This window comes from Pteropus medius, unplaced genomic scaffold (genome assembly GCF_902729225.1).
Source record: "Pteropus medius unplaced genomic scaffold, Ma_sr-lr_union100, whole genome shotgun sequence".
In the NCBI taxonomy this organism is placed as follows: Eukaryota; Metazoa; Chordata; class Mammalia; order Chiroptera; family Pteropodidae; genus Pteropus; species Pteropus medius.
In genome coordinates, this window is record NW_024356336.1 from 441,192 (window position 1) to 468,098 (window position 26,907).

Sequence of the window (26,907 nt, forward strand, 5' to 3'; positions counted from 1 at the left end):
GGAGCGCGAGCCGTTCCCGACCTCATCCCAGCCCGGGAGAGAGCGGCCTTTCCTTCCTCCCAGCCAATCAGAGCGCGAGATTCGGAAGTCCCTTTACCAATTGGCTTGAGTATTGGCCAATATATGTTGCCAACCAAGAAAATCGACACGAGTTTCCCCGCCCAGCTCCTTCCGGAAATCAATGGGAAACAAGCCCCTGGGAGTGTCCCGCCCTGGGCTGAGAGCCACGGACCAATGGAAAATGGCGGCTGAGCGGTGGGGCGACCGGCTGTAGGTGGAGTCATCCCGGGACCTGGACGGGAGCCTGGCAGGGTCAACCCCGAAAAGGGGCAAGGCGCTTGGCTATGTGGCGCCTGGGAGGCCGTGTTGGCCTTCGCGGGTGCATTGGCGCCGGCAGGCTACTTTGTTCCCGTTTCCAGAGTCGCGGGTCCCCGGGAGTAGAAGACGGGGACAGGTGAGTGCCTGGCTGGGAGATTAACTCAAACACCTGCCCTGTATTATGTTATCGTCATAGTTACGTCACCTAGTTGAGAGGTCACTATGGCACCCGCCAGGTGACTTCTCAGTCCTGACGTCACCATGGCAACGTGGGCACCGTGGAAGCCAGAGACCAAGATTTCTTTGTACTAGTAGAACGAAGCTCAGCTGTCATCCAACACGACAGGGTATATGCCATATGAGCCGGGAGGGGCGTCTTACCTGACCTCACTCCGGAAGACGGGCTTCAATTCAAATTTTGACCTATCGCCAAAGCAGTTTATACCTTCAGACACAGAGATACACCACAAGATCTAAAGATGGTTGTCATATACCTTGAAACCTGCACACTATTCCCAGACCCCAGAACCTGTAGAGTACCATGAATAATGGAGTCATGTATTTTATATATCCAGTAATTTAACCTTTGAATAACCTTGTAATGTCACGTTTTCATGTTGAAGTCTATATTAAAGGTGTTATGTTGCTATTTGAAAATGCCGATTTTAGAACTTGTTTTGCCAATTCCTTATTTCTAAGTATACTTGAAGTTTCATAGAATGGAAGTGGCCCCGGTTTCTCTCCCTCCAGGAGGCCCTTACTAGGTGAATAGAGGTTAAGAGTTTGGGTTAGGGTTAAAGCAACATTTTGGGTAGGGTAGAAGTAACATTTTGGGGTCTGGAGTAAGACGGTCTTGGATATGAATCCTGGCCCTACCTCGTCCTCCCTGGGTGACCTTGGAAGGTGAGTCTCATCGTGTGAACTACAGTTTCCTCACCAGTAAAATGAAGGTCATAGTTAGTGCCTACCCGTGGTGCTGTGGGAAGATTCTAGGGATCATTGCAGGATATAATGCCAGTAAATCACTTAGCACAGTGCTGAGACGATGGAAAGTGATAGATAAATTCTTTCAGCAAATATTTATTGAACTTCTGCATTGAGCAATGCACCACATCAGCTACTCTGCAGATATAGATGTGAGCAAGACAAAGCTTGCCCACAAGGGGCTTAAAACTAAGAGGGATGGAGGGGAAAGAAGTCAACAAGAAATTTAAGCAGAGGGAGGTAAATGCCTCTGAGGCTATGAGCAGCAAGCTGGGACCCACGGAAAGAGGTGCCCCACTGAATAAGCCACCTCTACTCACCATCTCTTGATGTCTGTTTTCTCATTAGGTCACAGCCTTCCTCAAAGACACCCAAGATCCCCAAGATTTACACCAAAACAGGAGACAAAGGTAGGGTGGGGATAGGTAAAAAATACAAAGAGAGACACGGCAGACTCCTTTTTAAAGTTCTTCTAAATTCTTTGCAGCCATTAAAAAGTATGTAGCATATGTCAGTATATATCACCAAAATGTGATGTGATATGAAAGATGCCCAAACAATATTAAGTGATAAAAGCAAGTTGTGAGACAATCCAGATACCTAAAATCATTTGGATAAAAGTGTGCGTGCATGAGTGCATGTGTGTGTGTGTGTGTGTGTGTGTGTGTGTGTGTATCTATGTTCAGGTATGCGTAGAACAGTCCGAAAGGTTACACCTTGGACTATTACCTGGGAGAGGGATTGAGTTGTGGGAGAGGGGAATGGACAGAAGGGCTTTCATTGTTTACTGTACATATCTTTATTATTTTTTGGAATGAGTGTATATTACCTTGATAATATAAAAAAATAGCAGAGCATAATGTTGTACAGAAAAAAGTAAGATGCAGGAGAATATATCAGTATGATACCATTTTCTGAAGTTTAAAATATGCAGATCACTAGCATATATTGATTTTTGGATACGTATCAGGTCCTTAAATAACGCCATTTGTTTCAATGTCATTTCATTATAATGTTGATGAGATGCAATAGGAACTTAACTCTTGTTTATATCAATTAACCTATGGTAAAATTGATATATGTCACAATTCCAAGAATTTATCAACAATATTAAGTGAGAACTTACTGTATGTCTATATAGTAAAAGTATAAAAATATGCATAGGATGTACTTGATGCCACTGAACTATACACTTAAAAATGGTTAAAAATGGTAAATTTTATATTACATGTATGTCACCAAAATTAAAAAGTATATATGCATAGGAGTGACAAACAGAAGGTAGTATTAATACCCTCCAGCCAAAGACCTCCAGAGTCAACCTAGTCAAATAAAGTCGTGTCATTGAGCTCATTACAACTAGGAAGATGGTGCACCATGGGGACCATGAGGCAGCTCAGTAAGAGGATGCTGGAAAGGACTTATAGGATCGGGCTTATGTTAGGTGATTTGGGGCTTTCTCTGGATTGGATGATGTCAGAGCAGGGATAATTCTGTAACTGAGTATCTTAATCATTTTTGTCTAGAAGGGGAGAGGAACAAATTGGGGCTAAAGCTGTAATTGATAAAGAAGCAGCAGTCAGTCACATTAGCCAGGAAAGGGGGATGCTTGGCCATTTTTATAGTTTGGACAGTGTTCTGTGCTCAGACATGACTAGGAGCGGTCTCATTTTGATCTTGATCTGTCACCATCACAGAGTGGCCCATCTGATGGTGTTTTGTGAAATCATTTACATTCAACAGGAGAACACTGCAAGCTACCTGTGGGTGCCAGGCCCACACCTCACAGCACCAAAGCCTGTCTGATAGTGTTAGGCCTGCTCCTGGTTGTCAGGAGTGGGTTTTCTCTCTCTCAGTGGTTGGGGGAGAAAGGTGGAAAATGTGACCTAGGAAGAGATACAGAATATTTTGATTTTATATGAAATATAATGTATACGTCATATGTACAAGTATCTCTTATTTCTTTAACAGGATAGTTAGTACATGATTTTTTACATTTGAAATAAAAGTATATCAGGAAAGAAGTGAGGATAGTGGTTACCCTTGAAGGATAGCAACTGAAAGAGGGTGCATGGAGCTTCTAGGGTGCTACTCATGTTCTGTTTCTTGATCTGGGTGCTGAATACAGATGCATATTCAGTTAGTAGCAATTCATCACAATTGTACACTTATGATCTGAGCACTTCTCTGTGTATGTTATACTTCAAGTAGAAAGTTTTCTAAAAAGTGCATATCAGAAGAATAAAATCTTATTTTGGACGGCTAACCATTTTTTCACAGGGTTTTCTAGCACCTTCACTGGAGAAAGGAGACCCAAAGATGACCAAGTGTTTGAAGCCTTGGGAACTACAGATGAATTAAGTTCAGCCATTGGGTAAGGGAGACGGGATTGGCCTTGAGGTTGAGTTTGAATTGGGCATCAGTAAATGTAAATAATATGAAGCTCTTGAGAGTGCTTGCTAGTCCTGGAGGCTGCCAACCCTTAATGAACCTGCCTCAGCCTGGAAGCAAAGGCACATCTGGTCAGCTCCAAGGCTGCGGGGCTGCAGACACCTTTGCATTCTGGCACTGCCTGCTCTTGCACTGGCATGTGTTCCATGCCATGTGAAGCTGCTCTGCCCGTGCCCCCCCATCCCTGGCTTTCTCACTCTTGAGGTGTGTACATGTGTGCTGTTGAGGTGCACATATTAAGTGAAAGAGGTGAGTTGAGCACAGTATACCATGCATCAGATGCGGTCCCTTTTGTGAGCCTTGTCTAAGTATATAGACAGAGTTTAGAAAATGGACTCAGGGAATTAGTCAGGATTGGCCAGGTCATGCTGTGGTAACAGACAACTGCCAGATCTCATGGCTTACAACACCAAAGGCGTGTTTTGTGCTCTTACTTCAAGCCCATCATTTTAGGTCCCAGACTGACAGGACAGCTTCTGTCTGGAATAACACCAGTAATTGTGAAAGAGAGAAAAGATATCATGCTAAAGCCCACACTGGCTCTTAAAGTTTCCGTGAAGTGACAGATCACATCTGCTCACATTTCACTGCCAAGAGTCAGTCACATGGACACACCTGACAACATTGCAGTAGGAGGGGCAGCATATATTTGAGAACAATCATCCAGTCCACCAAACTCAGCAAGCTGTTGACAGTGTAAGTCACAGTTATCTCAAGGGCTATTCAGGAGCTCTGATGTGGCCCTGTGGGTGAAGGTCATGGGAATCAGACAGACCTGGCTTCAAATTCTCTACCACTGCTGATTGGCTGTGTGCCTTCAGGCAAATCACCTGGCCTCTCTGAGCCTCAGTTTCCTGTTCTATCATATGATCATAGTAATAGTGTCTATCACTTTAGGTTCTTGTGAGGATTGAATGAGAGAATTCCATGTTTCACCCTTCATACTAGACAGTGCCGAGCGCAAATAATAAAATTGTCAGCTAATAATGTCAGGCTCCTGCTTTTGCTTATCTTTGCCATCTGTTGTCAGTTTCTATAACTCTTCCCATGCTCTGATAATAGTCCCTTTGCGAAGCTTTCCTCTAGGACTCCTTTGAAAGCACCATGGTACAGAAGTGGAGTGCCAAGTTCTGAGGGAGGCCATAGCCAGGGTCCTGACCTGCATCCGGGGCACTGTGCGTTCCTTGCCCCACCCCACCCCTCCAGAAAACTCCTACTCAGCCTATAAAGTCCCAACCCCAGCATCACTTCCTCCAAGAAACGCCCTCTGAACCCTAGCCCAGGCCAGGTTTCCCAGGAATCTAGCCCTTTCCGTCAGAGCAATGACCACACTTTGCAAGTTCACCTTCAGTCATGTGATATTTAATTCAGGTCTTCATCTGCTGCTGAACAGAGCGTGTGCCACCTCTGCTCACCACTGAATTACCTGGACCTGGCCAGAGTAGGCACTGAGAAAGGAATTGTTGACTGGATGAGGAATGAGTATAAGAAGAAACATTTTGAGAAACAAATACCCTGAACCAAATGGAGGATTATGATGTTCTTATTGTCAGCAAGAAAAAGAACACAGTGGCTACTAGAGCCAAATTAGTTTAATGGTCTATTACCTGAGAATCTGTTGCATTGCAGAAAGACAGGTCCTGGGGATGTTATGCTAGAGGCAAATTCCTTTTCCTTTTTCCTCATAGGTTTGCTATGGAATTAGCTATGGAAAAGGGCCACTCATTTGCTGAAGAGCTTGAGAAAGTGAGTAACGTTGTCTCACCCCAAGCTGGGATTTTTTTTACCCCAGAGGCCTGGTAGCCATAACTGGATTTGCCCTCTGACCATCGCTTCCTCTCCGTGACACCTGGGACTAGTCACTCTTCCTCTGTGAGCCTCAGTTTCTCCATCTGTATAATGGAGACATGCAGAAATATTCCTCCGTCACAGGCATGTGGTGAGAATTGCACAAAGAGAGAAAAGTGTAAAAGTGCGGTGGGCTCAACCTGGGGCAGTTCTGCCCCGCAGGGGACATTTGGCAATGTCTGGAAACATTCTTGGTTATCACAACTGGCAGCGGAGGTGCTACTGGCATCTAGTGGGTAGAGGCCACGAATGCCGCTAAACATCCTACACTGCACAGGACAGCACTACAAAGAATGACCCACAGAGAGGACTCCAGGACTGGTGACAAGGACTCCCCTCTTAGAACACACAGGATGTGCTTAAAGTTTCAGTCCACAGGTTGACCTGAGTCTTTAGGAACTGCTCCCTGGAGGGCTGGCCCTCAGCCTGTTTCAGTCCTTCAGGCCACGCTGGAGCCCACTTGGGCTCCTGGGAAAAGATGAAGGGCAGTGAGAGGGCTGCAGAAGGATGGGAGGCCTCAACTGCTGGAATATCTGTGAAGGAGGCACCTCCTGTGTGACGGGGTTGGTTTTCAGCCTCGTAATGAGAAACCGTTCAGGTCCACAGGGGTACTTTCTATCTGCCGTGTTCATCTCTGAGTGGAGTTTGCAGAGGGAGAGCTGAGGTACTGACATGATGAGCCTCCTGTGCTTTAGGCCTCCGTCCTGTAGTTCACAGCTTCAACCTCACCTCTGCCAGGGGTCTTCCCTGGCTACCCCCACTTTCAGCTGGGTTGGGCACCTCTCCCAGGTTTCCACAGCTCCCCTCGAATAGCAGGTATCACCAAGAGTGTCAAACTGCCCAGTCCCCTGTCTTTCTCCCTACCTGCCTGGGGCCCCTCGAGTGTACGGACTGTGACTTGTTCACCTGGGGACCCAGTGTGGCCCCAGAGGCTGCTCACTGGGCCTGTGGAAGATTGCCAGGCAGCCCGTTTGCCACTCTCCTCACATCACCCCATTTGATCCTCGCAGAAGCCTAGAAAAGGTAATTTGCCCAAGACCCTACAGCCACAGGTCAGTGGAGCCAGGATCCAGCATTACCTGGGGTGATTGCTGCAGTTGCCTACCAACGGGCAGTATTGTTACTCCCCATTCACCGGAAGCCACAGACACCAGACAGCCAGTGACTCACCCAGGGTCTGCTGGTCTGTGGCCCAGGGAGCATTTAGTCCACTGCTGGGCGGGGAGCCTCTGCGCTCATCCACTGTGTCCTCCTCCTGGCATGCAGTCCCAATGGCCATCTTATCAGGGGTCACAGACCTCCACTCTCCCCACGGCTCACCATCCAGCTCGAGTGGACCCAACTGGGCACAAAGTCAGAGACAGTGTTTGTAGGTCTCATCAGCACAGGATCCCTTGGTCATTTGTCAAGCAGGAGTGTGGAGCCCTGTGAGCCGAGTTCAATAGGCCACTCTGTTTTAAGCAAACCTCCTAGCTCCTGCCCCTCAGGCACAAGCCATGCTTCCTGACACTGGATCACTCCACACATCTCAGCTGACCATGTTCTCATAGATCCTGTCCTTTATAATTGAGAAAGCACTGTCATGTGTGCTCTTGGCCCAACTGTTACAGGTTAGAAAAACAAAGCTGTCAGTTTAGAGGAAAAAAAAAAACCTCATAGGGCCCAGGCTCATGGGAGACAAGGGTTGAGACAGAAGATTCCTCTTGACTGTCATTGAGCACTTGATATTTACTTTCTGTATAACCCCACTGTCCCCAAGGGAGCCATGTCACCTCTCAACGGGGCTGGTGTCCAGCATGCTGAAGGCTCAGACAGTTTGCTAATTAGCCTGTAAATGCCAGGTAATTAAAGTTCTGACAGTCCCCGACAGGCCAGCCCCCACATGCCTGGCTAGTGTGTCAAGCGGCACCTCTGCACGTGCAAACACGTTATCTCCGCTTGGCCCACCATGAGTAGATCTTCATTCGTTGCTTCCCCAGGTCCAGTGCTTGCTGCAGGACATCGGCTCTGCCCTGGCAACACCGCGCTCCTCGGCCAGGGAGGCTCACTTAAGTAATTCTCTCTCTGAAGCTGCTGTGTGTGCTCTGAGGGCTCTGTGGGAACTGGGCCCAAAAGGAGAGGGGGGACTCTCAGGTGTCACCTGGGGCCCATCGGCCCAGCCTATAGACCCTGAGAGGGAAGGAACCTTCCAAGACAGTGAAAGTGGTTTGGAGGGCACCGGGCAGAAGGGACACAGGCGGTTTCCTCGATGATCTGGTGGGTGATGGGCCTCATGGTCACGTCCTTCTGCTCCTCAGGACACACCGCATTTGAGGCGAGGCCCATCCAGGAGCTGGAGCAGTGGATTGACAAATACTCCAGCCAGCTACCCCCTCTCACTGCTTTCATTCTGCCTGTAGGTACGGGGTGGGGGTGGGGGATGGGGCTGCAGGCCAAGTGTCTTAACAAAAACACAAGTATTGAATACATTAATTTTTAACAGTGACAGACGTGGTCCCCTAAGTCCCCTCCAGACCCTCACCGGTCCATCCCCAGCTCTGCCCACTCTGGAGGCGGTTGCCCAGTGGGTGCGCCCCAGCAGGGCCCCGTGGAGGCAGAACATTGCCCACGCAGGGGCTGGGCCCGCGTGTCTGTCCATCCGTCCGAGGCGCTCCCTCTCTGCAGTGGGTGCACCCGCCCACCCGCTGCTCCAGCAACGCTCTTTCTCTTTTCAGTCGGGAGGCAAGAGCAGCTCTGCACTGCATTTCTGTCGGGCCGTGTGTCGCCGAGCTGAGAGACGGTGAGGAGCCTGGTCAGAGCAGGAGGCAGGCTGGCGGGGTCGGCCCCATGCTGTCCAGCCACCTGTCAGCAGACCTTCTCCTGGCACCTTCACCATGCCAGGTGGACACCAAGCCAGACCAAGTCCCTGTCCTCAGAGCACTACATTGTCCTCAGAGCACAGTAATCCATGACCAGACAAATGACAGATGACGTAACTACACATCAAGATCAGAGCTCATGGAGAAACAAGTGGTTAGGGAGAAGGTCTTAGTGGGTTTTGTTGGTTATTTATAACACATGGTATGAAATTCAAAAAAGTACTTGTGAAAATGCCTGTGCCCCAGCTGCCCCATTCCTCGGGGTTAATTTAAGTGAGACAGTCTGAGCGGAGCAGAAATGACTAAGAGCCCACACTGAAAAGGGCTGTGAGGGGGGCGGTGGGGTACCAGGGTGACCCAGCCCGGGCACAGGAAGGGTCTCCAGTCATCCTGTGGGAGCCAAGAGGGGAAGGATTAGCATGGGGAGGCGGGGGGTAGAACAGTTTCCTGGGCAAGGGCAGAGGCAGCAGTCCACGCCGAAAGGACAGCAAAGAGGCCGAGTGTCTGGATCCAGAGGTGGGGGCAGGGTGCATGTTGAGGCCAGAGGCTGAGCCGAGGCCAGGCTGGGCAGGGCTTCTTGTAGGCCCAGAGGGGTCTACCTTTATCCCGAAAGCAACAGGAAGCCATTGATGGGCTTTAGGCCATGGGGTGACCCGAAAGGGCCCTCCTGGCTGCTGGGTAGAGCTGGGCCCAGAGAGACCCACATGAAAGCCCTGATGGAAGTGGTCAATAGACTGGCCACTCGCTGCCCCAGCCGCCTAACTCCAAGGGACATGAGGGATCCCCAAAACCTGCTGACAGCCTTTAAAAGAAACTTTAAAAGAGTAACTGCAAAATCTTCATTTACACCACTTATAGACCAGGCTGCCATCCAGCTTTACAGATAAGTAGAAATAAAGCTGTACTTTGATGTAACAGGCAGGGCTGTGCTAGATACTTTATAGTCATTATTTCATTGATTCCTCACGATGACTCTGGGAGAGAGGTGATGGTAGCCCTCACTTTATAGGAGTCAGAAAATTGAGGCCAAGAGAGGTGATATTGTGGCCATGGTCACCCAAGTAGCCTATGGCAGAGTCTGGATTTCAGCTCCGGTCTGTCTAGAACCCCAGCTCTGTCCATGGCCCCACATCATTAAATTTTCATCCTTCATGAAAAGCTCTTGGGCCCAAGTGGTTCCTAAAGGGATCCTGGGTAACAGAAAGAGCTTTGGCTTCAAAAGAAAAAGTCATTTGTACAAAGCCAGTAATGTCAGCCATGCTCATAATAACAAAAAATTAGAGACAACCCAAAGGCCCAATAGTGGGAAATGGCCGAGCAGAGGATGAGCCCTCAGTCCACCAGACAAGGAGGTAGAGAAGTACACATGGGACGCTAATGGGTGAAAAAGTCCCTTGGGCAGGGGACACAAACCCAGAGCTTCAGTCTTTTGGGCAGAGCATCTCCTGGCAAGGGTTATGTGCACGAAGGGCTTAGCAAGGGCCTGCCCGGTCACTGTTGCCCAGCAGACAGCAGGCCACTGTCTAGAACATCCACATAGACAGGCAAGAACACTGGGTTAGGCTGTAGCAGCCGGACCTGCTGGCTTGGACGCAGCCCTGGGTCCTGCAGTGTGTCGATTTCGTAATGTAATGTGATGCTCTGTGTCTTCCCTTTCCAGTGTGGTGCCTCTTATCCAGATGGGTGAGACGGATGCAAACGTGGCCAAGTTCTTAAACAGGTACTTAGATGGAATTAGGAGAGTGTCTCTTCTCTGAAAAACGAGGCACATTGTGGGAAGTAACAGCACTGAAATGGGCCTTACTCATCCATTCGCTTTGTTTTCCCTGAGAGCCTGCTGTGTGCCAGGCAGGGGGATGCAGCTTAGAATAAGGCAGGTACCATCCCTGACCCTGGTGAGGTGAAGATCTTGTTGAGAGAGGCTGCTGTAAAAACCAGCCAAGAGAAAAATCAGAACCAAGGGACAGTGTAGTAGCCAGGGGCCCCCATTGAAGCTGGGTAACCATGGAGGCCATGGAAGGTGTCATGTGGTGACTGACCAGGGAGCCCAGTCAGGAGTCAGACCCTCTCTCAGCAGGCCCCCTCCCCACGAGGCCCCTGGGCAGTGTGAGCTGAGAGGAGACAGCGAGACAAAGCGAGCTCAGGACCATCTAGGCCCAGGCACGGGACCCAATGAGCTGGTTGGCCCAGGAAGAGCCTGCAGCCCCACACTCAGCCTCCAAGGCCAGGGCCACAGCTGGCCCAAGGCCTGTTCTACCAGACTCTGCCCTAGCTTTGGTTCAGGCAGTTCCTGAATGGGCAATGCCAGTGCCCAGGGACGGTCCAATTGCTGAGGGATCCCTCTTGCTGTCCTAGATGTCAAGAAAGTGATCTCACAACTGAGATTTGGGTCACTTTTTCCCACTGGAATATAGACTGGGCTTCGATGGGTGCTGACCCATGCCTTTTCTCCTAGGAGGTGAGAGGGAGTGAGGAGCGTTCCATTCATCCTCAGCATTGACCCCTAGGGATACCCTGACAGTCCTCTCTGTTGTGAGGGCCCAGTCAGTTCATTCCCTCAGCAAGGAAGGTGTCACTGAGTGGATGAGAAACTAACATGGGCCGTCTGGCGTTAGGAGGAAGGGGACCTGATCCCGGGAGCGGCAGGGGTAGGGAAGGTTCCCGCAGGACCTGGCGTAGAGCTGGCTTCAGAGGATAGGAGTGGAGCAGGGGCAGATGGAGGAATTGGTGGTCAGTTCTCAGCGTGAAAACCGGAAGTGCAGGAGGCTTAGAGGTGGAGAGCTTCATGGACTCACTACAAGCACCTTACAGTTAGGCTCAGTGTCTCCTCGGTGTAGCTCTCTGCCCCAGCTCCTGCCCAGGGGCCCCATCCCTGGGGGCTCAAAGAAATAAATGAGAGTGAGAAGTCAAGCCACCAGAATACTCCAGGCCAGTGCTTCTCAACTAGGACCTGCAGTGTCTGGAGACATGTTTGGTTGGCACAGCTGGGTGGGGGTGTTACTGGCAGCAAATGGGTGGAGACCAAGGATACTGCCCAATGTCCTACAGTGCATGGTCAGCCCTCTGTCCCCCATCAGAGAATGATCCAAAATGTTAGTAGTGCCAAGTTGAGAACCCCCTATTCAAAGCAGGTAATCAAACCAGTAATGCCAGCATCACCTGGGCTCAGGTTAGACTTGCAGAATCCCCACCCCAAATCAGAATCTGCATGTTACCGGGATCCCCAGGTGACTTGTATGCATGCTTCTGTTTGGGAGGCACCAGTCCTTGTCACTGGGAGGTGCAGAAATCAGCCCAGGGAGTGGCCCAAGATCACTGGCCCTGTGAGGTTGGGCTGGGGTCGCAGCCTTGTCCTGTCGGGGCCACCCCAGCTATGGCGCCAGAGTCAGGTGCTTGCCTCTCACGGAAGCCGGCTCTGAGCACCATCCATCAAGCCCAACTTGACCGAGCACCCGCTGTCCTGCCTGATGCTCCTGGGGGCATGTGATTTATATTTTCTCCTTGAAGGCTAATATGGGAAGGACCCAGTTAGCATTGATTGCTCGTTTCAGATTATTCCGTCTGCTTCTCTCTGCCCCTCCAGACTCAGCGACTATCTCTTTACATTAGCCAGATATGCAGCCTTGAAGGAAGGGAATCAAGAAAAAATATACAAGAAAAATGACCCGTCGGACCGAACCTGAGGCATTTGGAAATAATGGAAAGGGGGAGCTTTGCAGACCCCTCAGTGGTGACAACAGTGAAAAGAAGAGTTTGCCCTTTGTGTACTGATTCCTGAAGACTTCACGCAGAGGGGCTGGAAGCTGGCCTCTTATCCAGACTCAGCTACCTTTCAGACCCCCTGCCACTTCCGTCAAAGAGCTGTGGCTGCTGAAGAATTCTGCCCCTGCTCCCCCAGGCTCTCCTTGGTCTTAGAGGAAGTACGAATGAATTCAGTATTGCAGAAAGAAAGGTAAAGTGATCGTTGCAATGAGCAGGAGCCACACAGAATAAAGAATTAAAGTGGGAAAGGCTTGAACCGAGTGTGCGTGTGTGTGTGTGTGTGTGTGTGTGTGTGTGCACGCGTGTGTGCGTGCGTGCACATGCGTGTAAAAGAAGAGAGAGAGCGAGCGCTCTTCCACTGCCAGCTTGGCTTGTTCAAGGATTTGGAGTGGTACCAGAGGCCCGTGGAAATGTAATCGTAATTTACCTGTGCCAAAGGGGCTTTAAATGTCACATTTATAAAGGGAAAGGCAGATAGGATTTGGAAGTTTAGTCACCTCTGAGCCACCCATCACTGTCTAAATGTGGGGGCAGGACAGCTGCAGATTGACAGGGGAGCCTCAAAAACGCTCTGCTGGGTTGTATTGTGCATGGTGGGGGTGCAGCCTGGAGAGTCCTCTCTCACTGGGGAGCCTTCCTTCATCCAGGGATGGAGGCCCTGGTGAGAGAGAAACACCAGCGCCTAGAGGAGGGCACGTCCTGCCCAGGCAGATGGCGTCAAGGGACTGAGGTGCAGCGTGTTCAGCTCAAGACAGTAAGATCTTCAGTTTCCAACAAGGCCGACACAGAAGAGACTTATTTCTCTGATGTTGTTGCACTTGGCTGGTTTATGCCTCTGAGATTCATGCCTTGGCTGTATTTTATTTCCGTTGTCACCACTGCTCCCTCCCGCTATGAAACAACACTGCCAGTGCCAGCTGTGTCCTTGGGCAGGATATATTTATGAAGGGCGAGGAGGCAGCCCTGAGAACCTGAAGATTCCATGCTGCTAATTGCAGAAAATGACTTCAGAAGGGCAGGCTCGTGCTAACTGCCAGGGCTGAAATGCCTGGTGAACTCCATGCAGCAATCATTTATTTACCGAGTGCCTGCTTAGCATGAGGCACCAGTGAGGCTCGGAAAGCTGGTCACTCTGTTGTCCTTGCCGGCAGATCAGCCAACATTAAAACCATCAGTCATATGTGTATTTTTGCTTTCACTCTCATCACCTTGCCTGCTAATTTTGCTGGAGGAACAAGTACATTTCATCCCTTCTGGGTCCTTTCATTCCCAGCAGGCTGTTCTTAAGCTTCGGGCAGAGTGGCCTAGGTGCAGGTGACCCTGAGTGAAAGTGAAAATCCTCCTGGATGTGGCCATGTAGGGTGCCTCCCTAGGGGCCAGTGGTTAGCGCCAGGTCTGGTACATAGCCGGTCCTCAGTGTTTGTGAACAGAACTGAAAATAGTAAAAGCACGAGTGTTTCAGGAGCAACTGCCCCACGGTGCAGGCAGTGAGGCTGGGCCAGGGAGGGGTTTGCTCCAGGAGCTTGCAGTCAACTGCTGTGCACTCAGTTCTGCCCCCTCCTCTCTTCCGGGAAGGAGCAGGATGTGTATAGTAAAACAACAGCCCTGCGCTCCTAGCCACGCTGAAACACCCTACAAAGGACGAGAAGTTCTTTGAGTAAATATAGCATCCTAAAGTGACGCTTTTTGAAACAAGGCAATTTGCCTGTTGCCAAATGCCGTCCCCACCAGCTCTTGCTGGGAGGGGCTGTCGCAAGCCAGATGTTAACCCAGGTCCCCAGGCTCCCCTCTGCATCTGCATCTGCATCTGCCCTTCACCAGCAAACATTCCCTGAGAGATGGCCCAGGTACTGGGCAGACTTGGCATCTCTGGTGTTGTGTCCTGTGCCATCAACCTGAGAAAAACAGGAATTCCGCTTCGGGGGCCCAGAAGATGAGCTGGTTTGAAACGTCTGCTCTTCTGCATTGCCTTACAAAGCCACATTGGAGCCTGAGGCAAAAGGCAAACTGTGCACCCCATACACACTTAGCAAGACATCTTCCCACGTCTTTGACCCAGTCAGAAAAGTTAATGAAAGTTCCACAATCAAAACACAAGACTCTATAAAGCTCCACATTGCCCTGTCTGTTTGCACACCACTGTCAATCTTCATAAATGATTGTCCCCATTGCACAGTAATATGGAATTGGAAAAGAAACAGCAGATTCTTATTTAAAGTTGTGATACCTTGTTGATCATAGATTTTTTTTTTGAATAATTTTGATTTTTAAAAATATTGTGTGAAAGTTCTATTTATCTTGATGACTAGAGACTTGCATACATTTTGGCATTCTCGTACATTCTGCACCCAAGGAAGTACCTTGCCTGCCTCACCTTAGTCCAGGTCTAGCTATCAGAAACACATCTGGTACCACTGCCAGAGGCGAGCTGGTGGCTGGACATCCCATCGGAGAGAACCTCACCATAATACCACCACCAGCCAGCATCATGCCTGGCCCCACAGACTTCATCTTTAAACCTCACAGCGACCCTGAAGGAGGCACTCTCTATGTGTACTCTCACTTTGCAGGTGAGGAAACTGAGGCTAGAGGAACCATCTTGTCTCGGGGACTCAGCACCAAGATGTGAGCCCAGGATGTGGCCTTGTGACTCCTGGCTCAGTGCTCCTTATCTCCCCCCAGCTGCCACCTGACAGTCATTTTAATCACGACTTGGGCCGCCGAGAACAATGTCAGGCGCTAATAGATTCTGCTGTCTCATTTCTCAACCTAGTTTCCCTTAACTGATATTTCATGGCTATTGTTAATGTGCATTTTTCACCGAGTAATTTTCACAGCCCGAACTTGTAACACATCCCAATGACAAACGTCCCCCGTTCTCTAGCCCCCCGTCAGCTGCAATGTCACCCTCACCTCCTCCCCAGCACCTTCCTCCGACAGCCCATGCAGTTTTATGATCGCTCTGTCCCAGTTATCACTACTGAACCTTTAAGAATCCAGACGCATTTCAAGTTTAATTGAATAAAATTCTTTGTATAATAAATTCTGCATGAATGTTACATAAATCAGTGCCTGGAAGGATTTGTGGCTCATCTCTCCCATCAGACCAGGCCCAGGAATCTCACTGGCAATACTGGACCCAGGCTGGTTCAATCTTCTTTATCAAGGGGACTAAATTCACCTTTGTAGCTCAACTGAGAATACAGTTTTCATTTGCCTTGGCCTGTCGCTTTTCTTCTCTGGGGGTTCCTCATGGAAGAACCTCAGCAGAGGCAGAGAACGGTCAGGTTGGGGACACCCGGAAACTTTGGGGATGTCCCTTGTGTTCTCCCACTCTACAGAATCAGAAACTTCTGATGAAGGCTACACTCTCCCTAGATAGACCCACACACATGCCCACAGTTTGCACGCAATTTGAGGAAGCCAGTGGAAGCCCTAGGTAAAAATCTGTTCCAGGATAACTAGTGCCAGCCCCTCTTCAGGAGCGAATTGGACCAACAAGGCTGCCTGCTGCAGCAGCCTCTTTGTGGGGTGTGTGAGGAGCATTTGGGTTTTGGCCAGGGAGGCTGGTGAATGACCTTTGATGCTTGCAAGGCCGTGCAGGGCAGTAAACGACAGTCGATGCACAATTTGGGCGATGGCCTCTGGCAGACTCAGGTTCAAGACCAGCTCTGTCCCTTCCCAGCTTCATGACTCTGGGCCAGTCATTCCATCTTCCTCAGAGCTTGCGTCTTCATCTGTAAAATGGGAATGATAATATAGCAGTCCCCCTCATCCATGGGGTATACGTTCCAAGCCCCCAGAGGATGTCTGAAACTGCGGATAGTACCGAGTCATACACACACACACACACACAGTTTTTTTCCTACACACACATACCTATGATAAAGTTGAATTTATAAATTAGGTGCAGTAAGAGATTAACAATAATAAGTACTATAACAACAATTATAATAATATACTGTAATAAAAAGTATGCGAATGTGGTCTCTCTCTGGTAATGGAGACGGCTACTCGGTGACTCATAGGAGAGGAGCAGGATACGCTGGACAAAGGGATGATTCACGTCCAAGTGGGGCAGACGAGGCAGCATGAGATTTCATCACGTTACTCAGAATAGTGCACAATTTGAAACTCAGTAATTATATCTGGAATTTCTCATTTAATATTTTTGGACCATGGTTGACCACAGGTAACTAAAACCACAAAAAGCAAAACTGCAGATAAGGGGGTACTGCTGTAATATCTACCCAAATGGGCTATTGGGAAAATTTAATGAGGCAATATTTGAAAGGTCTTAGCACTCCCCCTGGCATATGTGAGCTATTTATTATTATTTATTATTATTATTACATTATTATTATATCATTATTATTATTATTATATTATATTTTATCTTATTTTATTATTTGAATTCAAGTGCTGGCCCTGCCACTTAGTTGACTCACCTTGAGTAAATTGTTTAACCACTCTGAGCCTCGGTCCTCACTTTTTATAACGGGATGATACCAACTTCCAAGGGTTCAGGAAATAAGTCCATGGGCCTGGCATGTGGTAGCAGCTCAAAAAAAAAAAAATGTAACTATTGTTGAATCATGTTTTATCCTTCACAAAACACTTTCCAAGAGGTCAGGCCCAGATGAAGCGCAGAAGACCACTGAGCAGCGCCTCTGGTTTGTTTGCTGAGGGCAGGGGAGACAGATGGCCTCCTTGGGTCTGGTGCCAGTCAGACAGGAGGACATGGTTCCAGGAATACCATGCCAGAGTGAAAGGGAGAGGTGACTGGGTCACAGAGCAATGAGAGTCCAAAAGGATCTTAGAGACCACCGCCCCATTTTACAGATGAGAGAACTGAGTCCCAGAGAGGAGAACTTAGTAAGATAATATTCATAATGTCCAAAAATTGAGCACTGGTTGTGTCTGGGCATCTTGCTAAGCACTTTATATGCAATAGTTCATTTTATTCTTTCAACAGGCCACGAAGGTGTTACTACTATTATTATCATCCCCAACTTACAGATGAGGAAACTGAGGCCTAGAGAGGAAACATGACTTTCTCAAGGTCACATGGCTCTAGGAAGAAGAGCTAGACTTTAAATCAGGGCTCTATGCCTCCAAACCTCACAACTGGCATTTACTCAACCTTTGGCTACATGCTCGACTGTGCCACAATGCCAGGTTTTTTATGTGTCTTCTTAGTTCTCAGAACCCTAAAAAGTATGTATAAGTTATTCTCCCCATTTCACAAGTGAGGAAACTGAGGTTCAGGGGGATGAATTCACTTGCTCAGAATCACAAAGTGTCCACTGGGGTGATCGATGGTTATAATTACATCATAATAAACAGCTAACATTTATTGAGCTCCTCTTACATGCAGAGTTTAAAAAATTGCTATGATGCGTCATAGCAATACGAAAGCACTTAGCATTTACTCCCACAGCAGCCCCATCAGGTAGTGTCTCTTGTATTAGTGTCTCTGTTTCAGATACAGGCACAGAAACTGAGGCACAGGAAGAGGGCACCTTGCCCAGTGTCACACAGTGAGTAAGAGGCTAAAACTCGGATTTGAACTCAGATCTGTCTACCTCCAGCACATTCTTGCCTCTCCATGGTGACACATGCTATCCAAGGTCTCCGTATAGGTAGCAGCAGAGCCAAGACAAGAACCCCGGTCTTCAGATTTCCTCGGGGGCCATCCTGGGACATTGTTGAGAAAAATGCGATAGACAGTTAAGTGGGGCAGGGGAGGAGAAGAGGGTACAGTAAACCTGGGAGGACTCCCTGGCCTGGCTACGAGCTACCTCCCCGAGGAGGGGCGAGAGACACGCACCAGTTTTGGGTGGCACAGGGCGAAGGCAGCCTGGAGAACTGATTGAATAAATGGAAGAAAGGCATCCAGCTGACTCAGGACCTGGGGGTGGTTGGAGGACCAGGCTCTCCACACCAGACACTCCCAAGACACGAATCCTTCGGCCCACATTCCTCCCCAGTGAGCAGGTGCCTTTATTTACGATCACCTTGGAAGGGTCGAGCAGACATATGTTGCTAAGGGTCGTTTATTCTTGTTTATAAAATTTATGGCTTCACCTCGATTACACACTGTCAAAACGGGAAGGATTGGCCCCAAAGTCTCTTGCCGCATGACTGCCTCAGACGTGGGTACATCTGTTAACTCTGTAGGAGCTGTAGAGGGAAATAAGGTTGATGATAACTCAAAAGCTCGCTGTCCCATCACAGGTGTGGGTGGCAGGCCTCAAGAAAAGACATCCAGGCATCTTCGTGGGAACGGAGGATGTTAGGGTCTGCAAGTGCCGCCCCAGGTGGCATCGGGACCCTGCCCGCATCTGGCAATGGACTCTCTCAGGGCACTTTGGGTTGGTCAGTGAGAGTGGAGGATCTTGATTCCGACGGCCCTCAGGAGTCCTGCCACAGGACCTGGCAGCTGGAGAGAGTTTCCGAGCCTGTGGCTCTCCACCTGCAGACTTCAGCGGGGAGAAAGGAATGTTGATTCTCCATTGTTTGGGGGACTGGAGATAGGTACGACCCTTCAGGAGGGCAATTTGGCAATGCAGACAGAAGTGCATCCTTATGGCCCAGCAATTCCACAGCTAAGAATTTCTCTGAAGCAAATAGATAGATACATCGGTGGAGCCATAAGTGTTTTTTTCCAGTGCTGTGCTGCTCATTACAGTGAAAATTTGGAAATAAATGTCCAGTAATAGGGAGCTATTAAATAAGTAAAATATTTAACAATAAGGGACTATATGAAATATCATAAAACTACTGAAGATGATGATACCTATATATTTATTACTATGGAAAGTGTTTACAACTTTAAGTGAAAAAAACCACCAAGTTATAAAATGGTATGTATAGAATGATCCAAACCCTGTAAAAGAAATATACGTGTGTGTATATATACCACAGAAAAGAGTGCACAGAGCCGTTCCGTATTTTAATAATACTTATCTCTAAGTCATGGGATTAGGGGTAGTTTTAACTTTCATTTTTGTTTGGATTTTCCAATTTTTTTTTACGTGTTTGGGTTGGATTTGACAAAGGCTTACTGTGTAATAAACATAAGTAAAACAGAGAAAAGAAACTGACAACTGCTTTCCCTGCCTGTAATAAGTCATCTCCCTCCCTTGGGAGGTTTGAAGCCAAGAAGAGGATGCCCCGCAGTATCCAAAGCTACGGGGCCCCTCCAAAGTCTAGAAGCCTGGAGAATATGCCCTGTGTTTGTTCCGCTGAAGACAGCTGGCTATTGGAACTGCAGCCCCCTTACAGCCTGAATGTGGACGCCTGGCCTCCATTCTAGCGCAACAGAGGAGAAAAGAAAAATGATCACGGCCCCACGGAGGTGCCCCCGGGGGAAGTCATGCCAGCTTTTCACAGGATGTTGAGGATGCTGGCATTCTTCTCTCTGCTCTCTTGGCTACCGCATCTTTAACTTGTGTAGAGTTTGAGAGTAGACAAAGAACTTTCATACTTAGGATCTTGCATGGATTTTAATCCTGGATTACCACCCTAATTTTACCTAGACAAAGTAGTGCCCCATTGGGTAGAGTCTTGAGTCCAGCATACCATAGTCAGCAAGCGGCAAAACTAGCACTCAACCCAAGCCTTCTGAATCAACATCCAGCTTCCTTTCCCAACTGTTCTGCTAAGACACGGGGAGGGCTTTATCCCTGGGATGTGAAAGAAATGCCAATTCCAGTTGATTGGGAGGAGCTGCCTGGAGAGCTGTGCTGAGAAGGAGTCTGAGGCTGGATCCAGGTTCAGCAGGGTGGAGTTTAGGTAATTCATTAGTAATGCCTGCCATGGCTTCCAATGGATGGATGTAGTGGAACAAATGGTGGGTATTTGACACTCCTGGACTCCTAGGCTAAAGTCCTCACAGATTTCAAAAGGGTGGCAACTTCAGAGGCAGGTATAGTCTTCAGGCTGCCTGAGAGTGGTGAGGCTGTCCCTCTAAGCCTGCCCAAAAAGTAGCATTCCCAGCTCCCCAAGAGAGCCAACTGGCAGGACTGATTTTTCAGAGCTTTGAAGTGACATATCAGGGTCATAGATCGAGAACCAAATGCTTATAAATCTGACTAATTGATTAGTCAGCCCTGATGTGCTCACCACTATAATTCATAATCTATAATTACATTTCGCATTCAAGCACGCAAAGTTAAGATTAAAGCCAGTGAGAAATGGCGTGACAATTCCTGCCCCCAGCCCACCTCCAATCTCTGCCACCATCGTCCGATCTGCTCCTGCCAGCAAGCAGGGCTCTGAGGCCAGTAGCTGTAGTTCCTGAAGCCCCTTCTTTTGGCTGCTTTTTCTCTCAGGTCCTTCTGGTGCTGTTTCCTGCTGTGCTAGGCACCAGCTCCGGCTCCCCTCCCTGAGGCGCTGTATTTAGTTGAGGCACTTTATTGAGGGGACATTTTGGGGTTTATGGTTCATAATGCCCTCCCAATGAAGCCTGCACAGGTAGCAGGCTGACCGTCTGGTTGCAACGAGGGAGTGTACACAGCACAGGAAACTTTGGGGTGGTCCCGGGAGAGGGTGTTAGAAAGAAATTGGCTTGTGTTAGGTGCTTTGGGGGAAGTTCAAGGAAGCAAGGTGGTTCTATGATTAGGTATCTTAATAAATCTTGTTTAGAAGGATGGAGGGATGAATGAAGCTGAAGCTGGAATGAAATACACTGGAGGGTCAGGCAGGCATAGCCCCCAATATCAAGGGCCTGGCTTGGGCGACCCACTTCGCACACACACACACGCATGCACACACACACACACACAATGTCATCAAGTACTTGGTATGGGAAGTGACCTGAGTGCTCACTTATGTTCTAGGCACTACGTGCATGACCTCATCTGACCTCACGGCAACGCTACATGGGAAGAATTATCGCCCATTTTGCAGGCCTGGAGAGGTTAGGTGACTTGCTCAGGTCACGGTGAGGAAATGGCCAAGGCTTGATTTGAATTTTAGTCTGTCTATTTCCAGAACCTGAATCCCTGCCAGTGCCCTGGCCCCCAGGGCAGGCTTTGGAAGCCCTGAAAATGGCAGGGCTTTTCTCGTAGATATTTGATGGGTGGGGACCCATCATCCAGTCCCTCCTCTCTTGATGGCCAAGCCTCCATTCCTTTTAGAGACTGAAGTATACCCACAGGATACAGCCTCCACTGGGGCTCTCTGTCTTATTTTCAACACATCAGAAATGATCTTATTGGTTTCCTATTTCATGTCTTTCTCTCCCAAAGCAGACTGTATCCCAGTGCCTAGAATAGTGCTTGGCACATAGCAGGTGCCCAAGAATATTTACTGAATGACTAAATGAAAGAATGACGTCAGTATCTTGCCAATCTACTGTCTCTCTCTGAACTTTCTCTGAATTTCCTGGAAGACTCCTGCAGGATCCGAATGAGGATAGGTTCCTGGTTGGAGCTGAGTCATTCATGCCTACAGAGTCCTGAAGAGACTCAGCTGCCATCTCTGCTCTACATGCCCTGTCAACTGCCCTGACTCCAGCTGTGCCTCGGGCCTGGTCCTCCAGCCCTGTGTCAGGATTATTAATTCCACGTGAGGCAGAGCTGGCTTCTGTTGCTTGCAGCTCCAGAACTCTAGCTGATGGTGGTAGAGGAGAGTGTTTTCCAATCTTCCAGCTTCGCAGTGTTGAACACCTGCTAGGACAAGCCACTCAGCTTGTTCACCTGGGGCCACTGTCATAGCACATCAAGAGGGGAAGACCAAAGAATTCTGGCCATTGCTGCAGAAGTAGCAGCAAGTTCATCATCATTATTAAGATGTTTCTGGGGGGCCAAGTGACAAGGCTTTCATGAAGACACCATGGTTCTGAATGGATCATGTTCCCAGACGCACGGAGGATCCGCTTCTGGAGTGGACACCGATCTTGTCCTGCCTGGGTCCTTCTCTGCCTCAGCTGTGAGGGAGAGGTGACAGGAGTGATGAGTTAAGGATACAGTGAAGATCCTGAAGTTCTTGCAGCCTCCCTCCACCTGTGGAGTTTCGATGGGGTGGGGGGCAGGAGTGGGGAGATGATAATACAGCAGAGCAAGTCACCTTTTGCTCAGATACACCCTCAAATTCAACTCTGCCTTTCAGCTCTGTAGCGGGGACCAGTGCTGTTCTACTGATTGTTACTCTCCTGGTTTGCCAGGACTTGGGGAGAAAAGGAGCTTGGGGATCCTCGGCAAGTCCTTAAAAATGCTGCAGGCCCTTACTTGCAAAGTTGGTGCAACTTTGTCTCTTTCCAGCTGCCCCCACAAGGGTAGGTCAGACAGGCATGAGCGCATGCAGCAGGCTCTGGATTTGGGACAGAACAGCCTTTAGGGTTTTGCTCAGGCTTGGCCCCTTTGCCTAGAAGGCTCTCTTGCTCCTCTTCTGCCTGCTCAAACTGAGTAAGAGCTCACGTGTGGCAGACCAGGGTTTGAATCTTGGCTCTACCACTCATGACTCCGGGGTCTTGGACAAGAGGCTTACCATCTGGGAGCCTCCGTTTTCCCAGCTATGAAGTAGGCATCCTAATAGTGTCGCACTGGGCACGGGGGGTAATTGATCATACATCTTCTCCTTAGATTAGTTCTGCCTCTTCCTCACCCCCTCGTCCTCTTAGCAAGCTCTGCACGGCAGAATGGTATCCATATTCTTCCCTCCTGTACCCCCAGGACTCAGCACAGCCTGGAACATAGGTAGGTCCTTTGTGTCTATTTGTTGGATGAATGAACATGAGCCCGTACTCCCTGGCAGTCTGGCTTCCTGGGCTGGTTCCTGGCTGGGGCACCTAACAGCTGCCAGGCCCATCTGGCACCATCTGTGATGGTGACAAAGCCATCCAGGCCGCATGGAAGACTCCATGCGGCACCTCTCTGCCCCATGAGGGCTGATACTCCCTTCCCCGGACAGGGTCCGTGGGTGGAACATAAGTAGGTCAGGGAGTCAGTGGGGCCAGCCCCTGTGGGGAAATGATCACGGAGTCCGACATCTGGTACAGGTGCCCAGAGCAAGCAAAACTGTCAAGAGGACAAAGTATCACTGTGTACCTGTCCCCACCTCTTTGCGCCCAACTTCAGACTCTCCTGCTTCCCTTGGAGACACACCTCTCCTGTAGCCGCCCCCGCTTCCCCCAATCTGTTTACACTCAATGACCTCTAGTCCTCCCCACTGCACAAGACATCCAGCACAGACCTCTTCCCATGGCAGCAAAGCTAGTGGAGGTTGAAGGGGGACCACTGGAGTCACACAGACCCAGAGCTGACTTCCAGCTCTAGCCCTTTCAAGCTGTGTGGTCTTGTGCAAGCTAATCCACCTCTCTGAACCTCTGGGTTCTCATTTACGGAATAGAAAGCTACACTTCTAGTGCCCAGGGTCCCTGCATGGATTAAATGTGATCTCTGTGCAGAAAGCCGAGCACAGTGCTTGGCTCAGGGCAAAAAGGCCTCAGGGATGGCCGCTACTGCTGTTACCATTTACGGCATGACGCCCCGCTCTTATCCTTGGTGACAGGTGTGTTCTAATTCCCACCGTTCACCACCTCCACACCTTTGCTCTGGCTGCTTCCTCTGCCCAGAATGCCTTCCTTCCCATCTCCAAAGTGGAAATCCTCTTTCCAGGTGAAAATAAAAGAACACCTTTCTTGGCTCCCTTCTCCCTAAGCAGATGGGACCTCTCTTCTTTGGCCCCTATGCACTACTTGTTCCATTATCATGAAGATGCTTTTTAAGGTGTGGCTCACTATGTCCATTTCTCAGATGAGAGCGAGTCCTGGAGAGGTGGCCAAAGCTCCAACAGCCAGTGAGCGGCTGGGCCGGGCTTGGCACCCACGTGTCTGACCCCACAGGCTGTGTCTCCACCCCGGCCTCAAGTCGTTTGGGAGGTAATCAGGACAGGCATTGCTACTATTAGGATGATTTTACTGATAAGGAAAGAAGGTTCAGAGAGCTGAAAAAACATGCCCAGGGTCACTCAGCTGCCCTAAGCCCATTTTTGATGCCAAGTTCAGACTCTTATCCCACCTACTGGAACGCTGGGCCTGGCAGACATGTTCTAACCCTTACTCCTCAGAATGTGTTCTGCGGTGCAGTGTGAGCCTGTCAGGAACACGGGGTCCTGGGCCCACAGGACTTGCTGAATCAGGATCCCCCTGGTGATCTGGCAGTGGCGTGCATGCAAACATTTGAGAAGCTCTGATTTGAGGTTTCCTTACGCTTTTGGTTTCCTCCGCAGACTGCTCTGGGGTCAGAGATATGGGGCTCATCTTCGGTGAGCTACTTCTGTTGTCACCAATGGATTCTTGTAACCTGGCTCTCTTGGTGAAGGGGCTGTAAGCTGATACAGACCCTGCCCCAGTCTGCCCTACAGCTCAGAAACACCTAATTGTTAATGGCTGAGAAAACCAGGAAGGGAATGCAGCTACTGGTCCCAGGTAGGGAAGATGCTGTGCCAAGTGCACAGTTGGGGCTCAGGGTCTGGTGAGAACTTAGGCAAAGAAGGAGACAAAACCCTGGGGTTGAAGGTGAAGGCCAGCAGCTCTTTGGGATGTCTTGCGAATGTCAGTGGACGCCTCCTAGTGAGGAGTCTGAAAAACAAAGAGAACTCCAGAGAGGCGTCAATTAAGTCCCTAGAATAGAATAATGACAGTTGTAACAGTCATGAGTCACCGACTGTCCCTAGGGGAACCAGCACAGGATGGGGTTTTTCAGGCAACATTGCATGCTGGGTGCTGCTATCCTTATTTCATGGAAGAGAAAAACATAGCCCAGAGAGGCAAAGGGCCTGGACCCTGGACTGACAGCTAGTGAGCGGTGGAGCTGAGTCATGAACCCAGTTCTAGATGCTCCAAACCCCTTGCTCTCTCCAGCGCCCTCGGTTAGATCCATGAGTACTCAGCTTGGGCCCTGAAGTCAGTTGCAATCTAAGCACGTGCTTGCAACAAATGTTAGCTATCATGGTTAGAATGATTAGAATGAGGAAGCTGTTTCATTTATACTCCAACTCCAAAGGCTGGAGAGAACAGTGAACCCCATCTGGGCCTCAATGCAGCCTTTTCTATACCACAGTCTCTCTGTCTCTCTCTCACACACACACACACGGAGAGGGAGTGATAGGTATAGGTTGTAGGGCACATAAGTTCCACAGGGCTCACAGATGACCATTCGCCGTATAATTTCTCATGGCCCTTCTGTGACTGTTGGAGTCAACAGAAGCTACTCTGGAAACTTGGCTAAAACCTGATCAACAGGTCGTGGGCAGTCCCGTGTTCTTAAAGTGAAAGGTAAGGAAATGTAGAAAGAACATCTGCGTGCTGATTCGGTGCCAGGAACTGAGCTGTGTGCACTTCACCCATTTATTGAACTCTCACTAGAGTAGGCATGGAGACTCTCAGGAAACACCTGCAGAGGCCGACGCTGTGCGACTCAGAGCCCAGAAGTGAGGCTACTGGGTTTGAACCTGGCACTCCACAGTCCACGGCCCTTGCTCCGCTTCTTGGAAAGTACACTGAGTGAACCATTTTCCAGTTTTTCAGCCCCTCTTACCAATTTATGAAGTTCCAGGAAAATAAGCCTGAGGCCTAAGGGAGCCCTGGATCCACAATTAACCACTTAGAGATAATCCATCTGTCCATACCCTATCACACACTTAGCAGTGTGATATCTGCTAAATAAACAGGACAAAGGTAGGCAATGGCTTTGCTGCAGTCAGAAACACAGGAGAGACCAGTGTTTCTCAAACTGTTTTTCACCTAAACATTCTTAGGCATTTCCAAGTTCTGTCAGTGTATTAAATGTCTTCATTTTAATTGTATTTTTCCTAGTTATAAAGACAAACATCCCCTTTGCAGTAGTAACTTGTAATTAAAAACCAAAATGTCACAGAATAAGGCTTTAGATTTTGAGGTGAGGATGTCTCACACTGGAGGCTACTAATGTATTTGGGGGACTCTGCAGTTATTTTTTTCCTTTTATGGTATAAACACTCCATGTGAGAAAGCCAATTCCGCTTGGGTGCCCAGGCTTGGTTCCAACTGTTGTCAAGGGGCCTCTCAGGCTTTTAACACATCTTTCCTCAGTCCCTGCACTTCCACAGGCCAGAGTTACGTTCTGATCCACAGGTGCCCCCAGGACAGGGAAGGCAGCCAGAATTCAGGGTACAGGGACAAGCCACCCAAGGTAGAATGGAAAAAACGGACAGAGATTTCTGCTGAGTGTGAAACTAGCTTGTTTAACAGAATGACAGGACTGTGTGCCCCACATTACTCAGGGAGAAGAGCCGAATATGCCCAGACGTAGCTGTAGAATTTTACTCCATACGCTTCTGAACTGTCTGGATTCTTTTCACAAGCATCTATCGCTTTTATACGTTACTGTGTAAAACATGTGATCCAGGGTCATGGCTGCCTCTGGGAAGTGGCTGAGAGGGACGGGTGCAGAAGGTGACTTTAGTTTTACCTCAAATGTGTGACTTCTTAAAACAAAATCGGAAGCAAATATGACAAACTGTCAACTGTTATTAACTCTGGTTAGGCAGTGAGACTTGGATGTCTGTCGTTTTATCCGCTGTATCTTCTTTCCACTGTGGGAGCCTATGTGCTTAAGCCTTGGCCACTCCATCTTGAGCTAACCAGGCACGTGGCTGGAAAGCGCTTCTTCTCAGGATAAAAAGCAGAAAACGGCCA

At 49.0% G+C, this 26,907-nt stretch overlaps 1 protein-coding gene across 3 annotated transcripts; it reads left to right on the forward strand.

Annotated features, from left to right (window-relative positions):
* Nucleotides 1–193: 193 nt before the first annotated feature.
* On the forward strand, nucleotides 194–13,404 carry MMAB (metabolism of cobalamin associated B). Of its 3 annotated transcripts, XR_005652609.1 has the most exons (10): nucleotides 198–454; nucleotides 1,651–1,712; nucleotides 3,583–3,676; nucleotides 5,442–5,499; nucleotides 7,581–7,653; nucleotides 7,899–7,996; nucleotides 8,316–8,380; nucleotides 10,120–10,179; nucleotides 12,043–12,411; nucleotides 12,869–13,404. XR_005652609.1 is itself a non-coding variant. In XM_039861966.1 (9 exons), exons 1-9 carry the CDS (start codon nucleotides 345–347, stop codon nucleotides 12,121–12,123), a joined length of 675 nt encoding a protein of 224 aa, XP_039717900.1. In that variant the 5' UTR covers nucleotides 194–344; the 3' UTR covers nucleotides 12,124–12,477. The 3 variants fall into 3 exon arrangements, 2 of the variants coding, with proteins under 2 accessions (XP_039717900.1, XP_039717899.1); XM_039861966.1 differs by lacking the exon at nucleotides 12,869–13,404 and having other exon boundaries at nucleotides 194–454; nucleotides 12,069–12,477; XM_039861965.1 differs by lacking the exon at nucleotides 12,869–13,404 and having other exon boundaries at nucleotides 12,043–12,477.
* Nucleotides 13,405–26,907: the final 13,503 nt, after the last annotated feature.

Coding starts and splice junctions, on each gene's coding strand:
- MMAB (XM_039861965.1), top strand. CDS start 345: ATGTGGCGCCTGGGAGGCCGTGTTGGCCTTCGCGGGTGCATTGGCGCC. Junction 455..1,650: donor GGAGTAGAAGACGGGGACAG/GTGAGTGCCTGG, acceptor TTTTCTCATTAG/GTCACAGCCTTCCTCAAAGA. Junction 5,500..7,580: donor TTGCTGAAGAGCTTGAGAAA/GTGAGTAACGTT, acceptor TTGCTTCCCCAG/GTCCAGTGCTTGCTGCAGGA.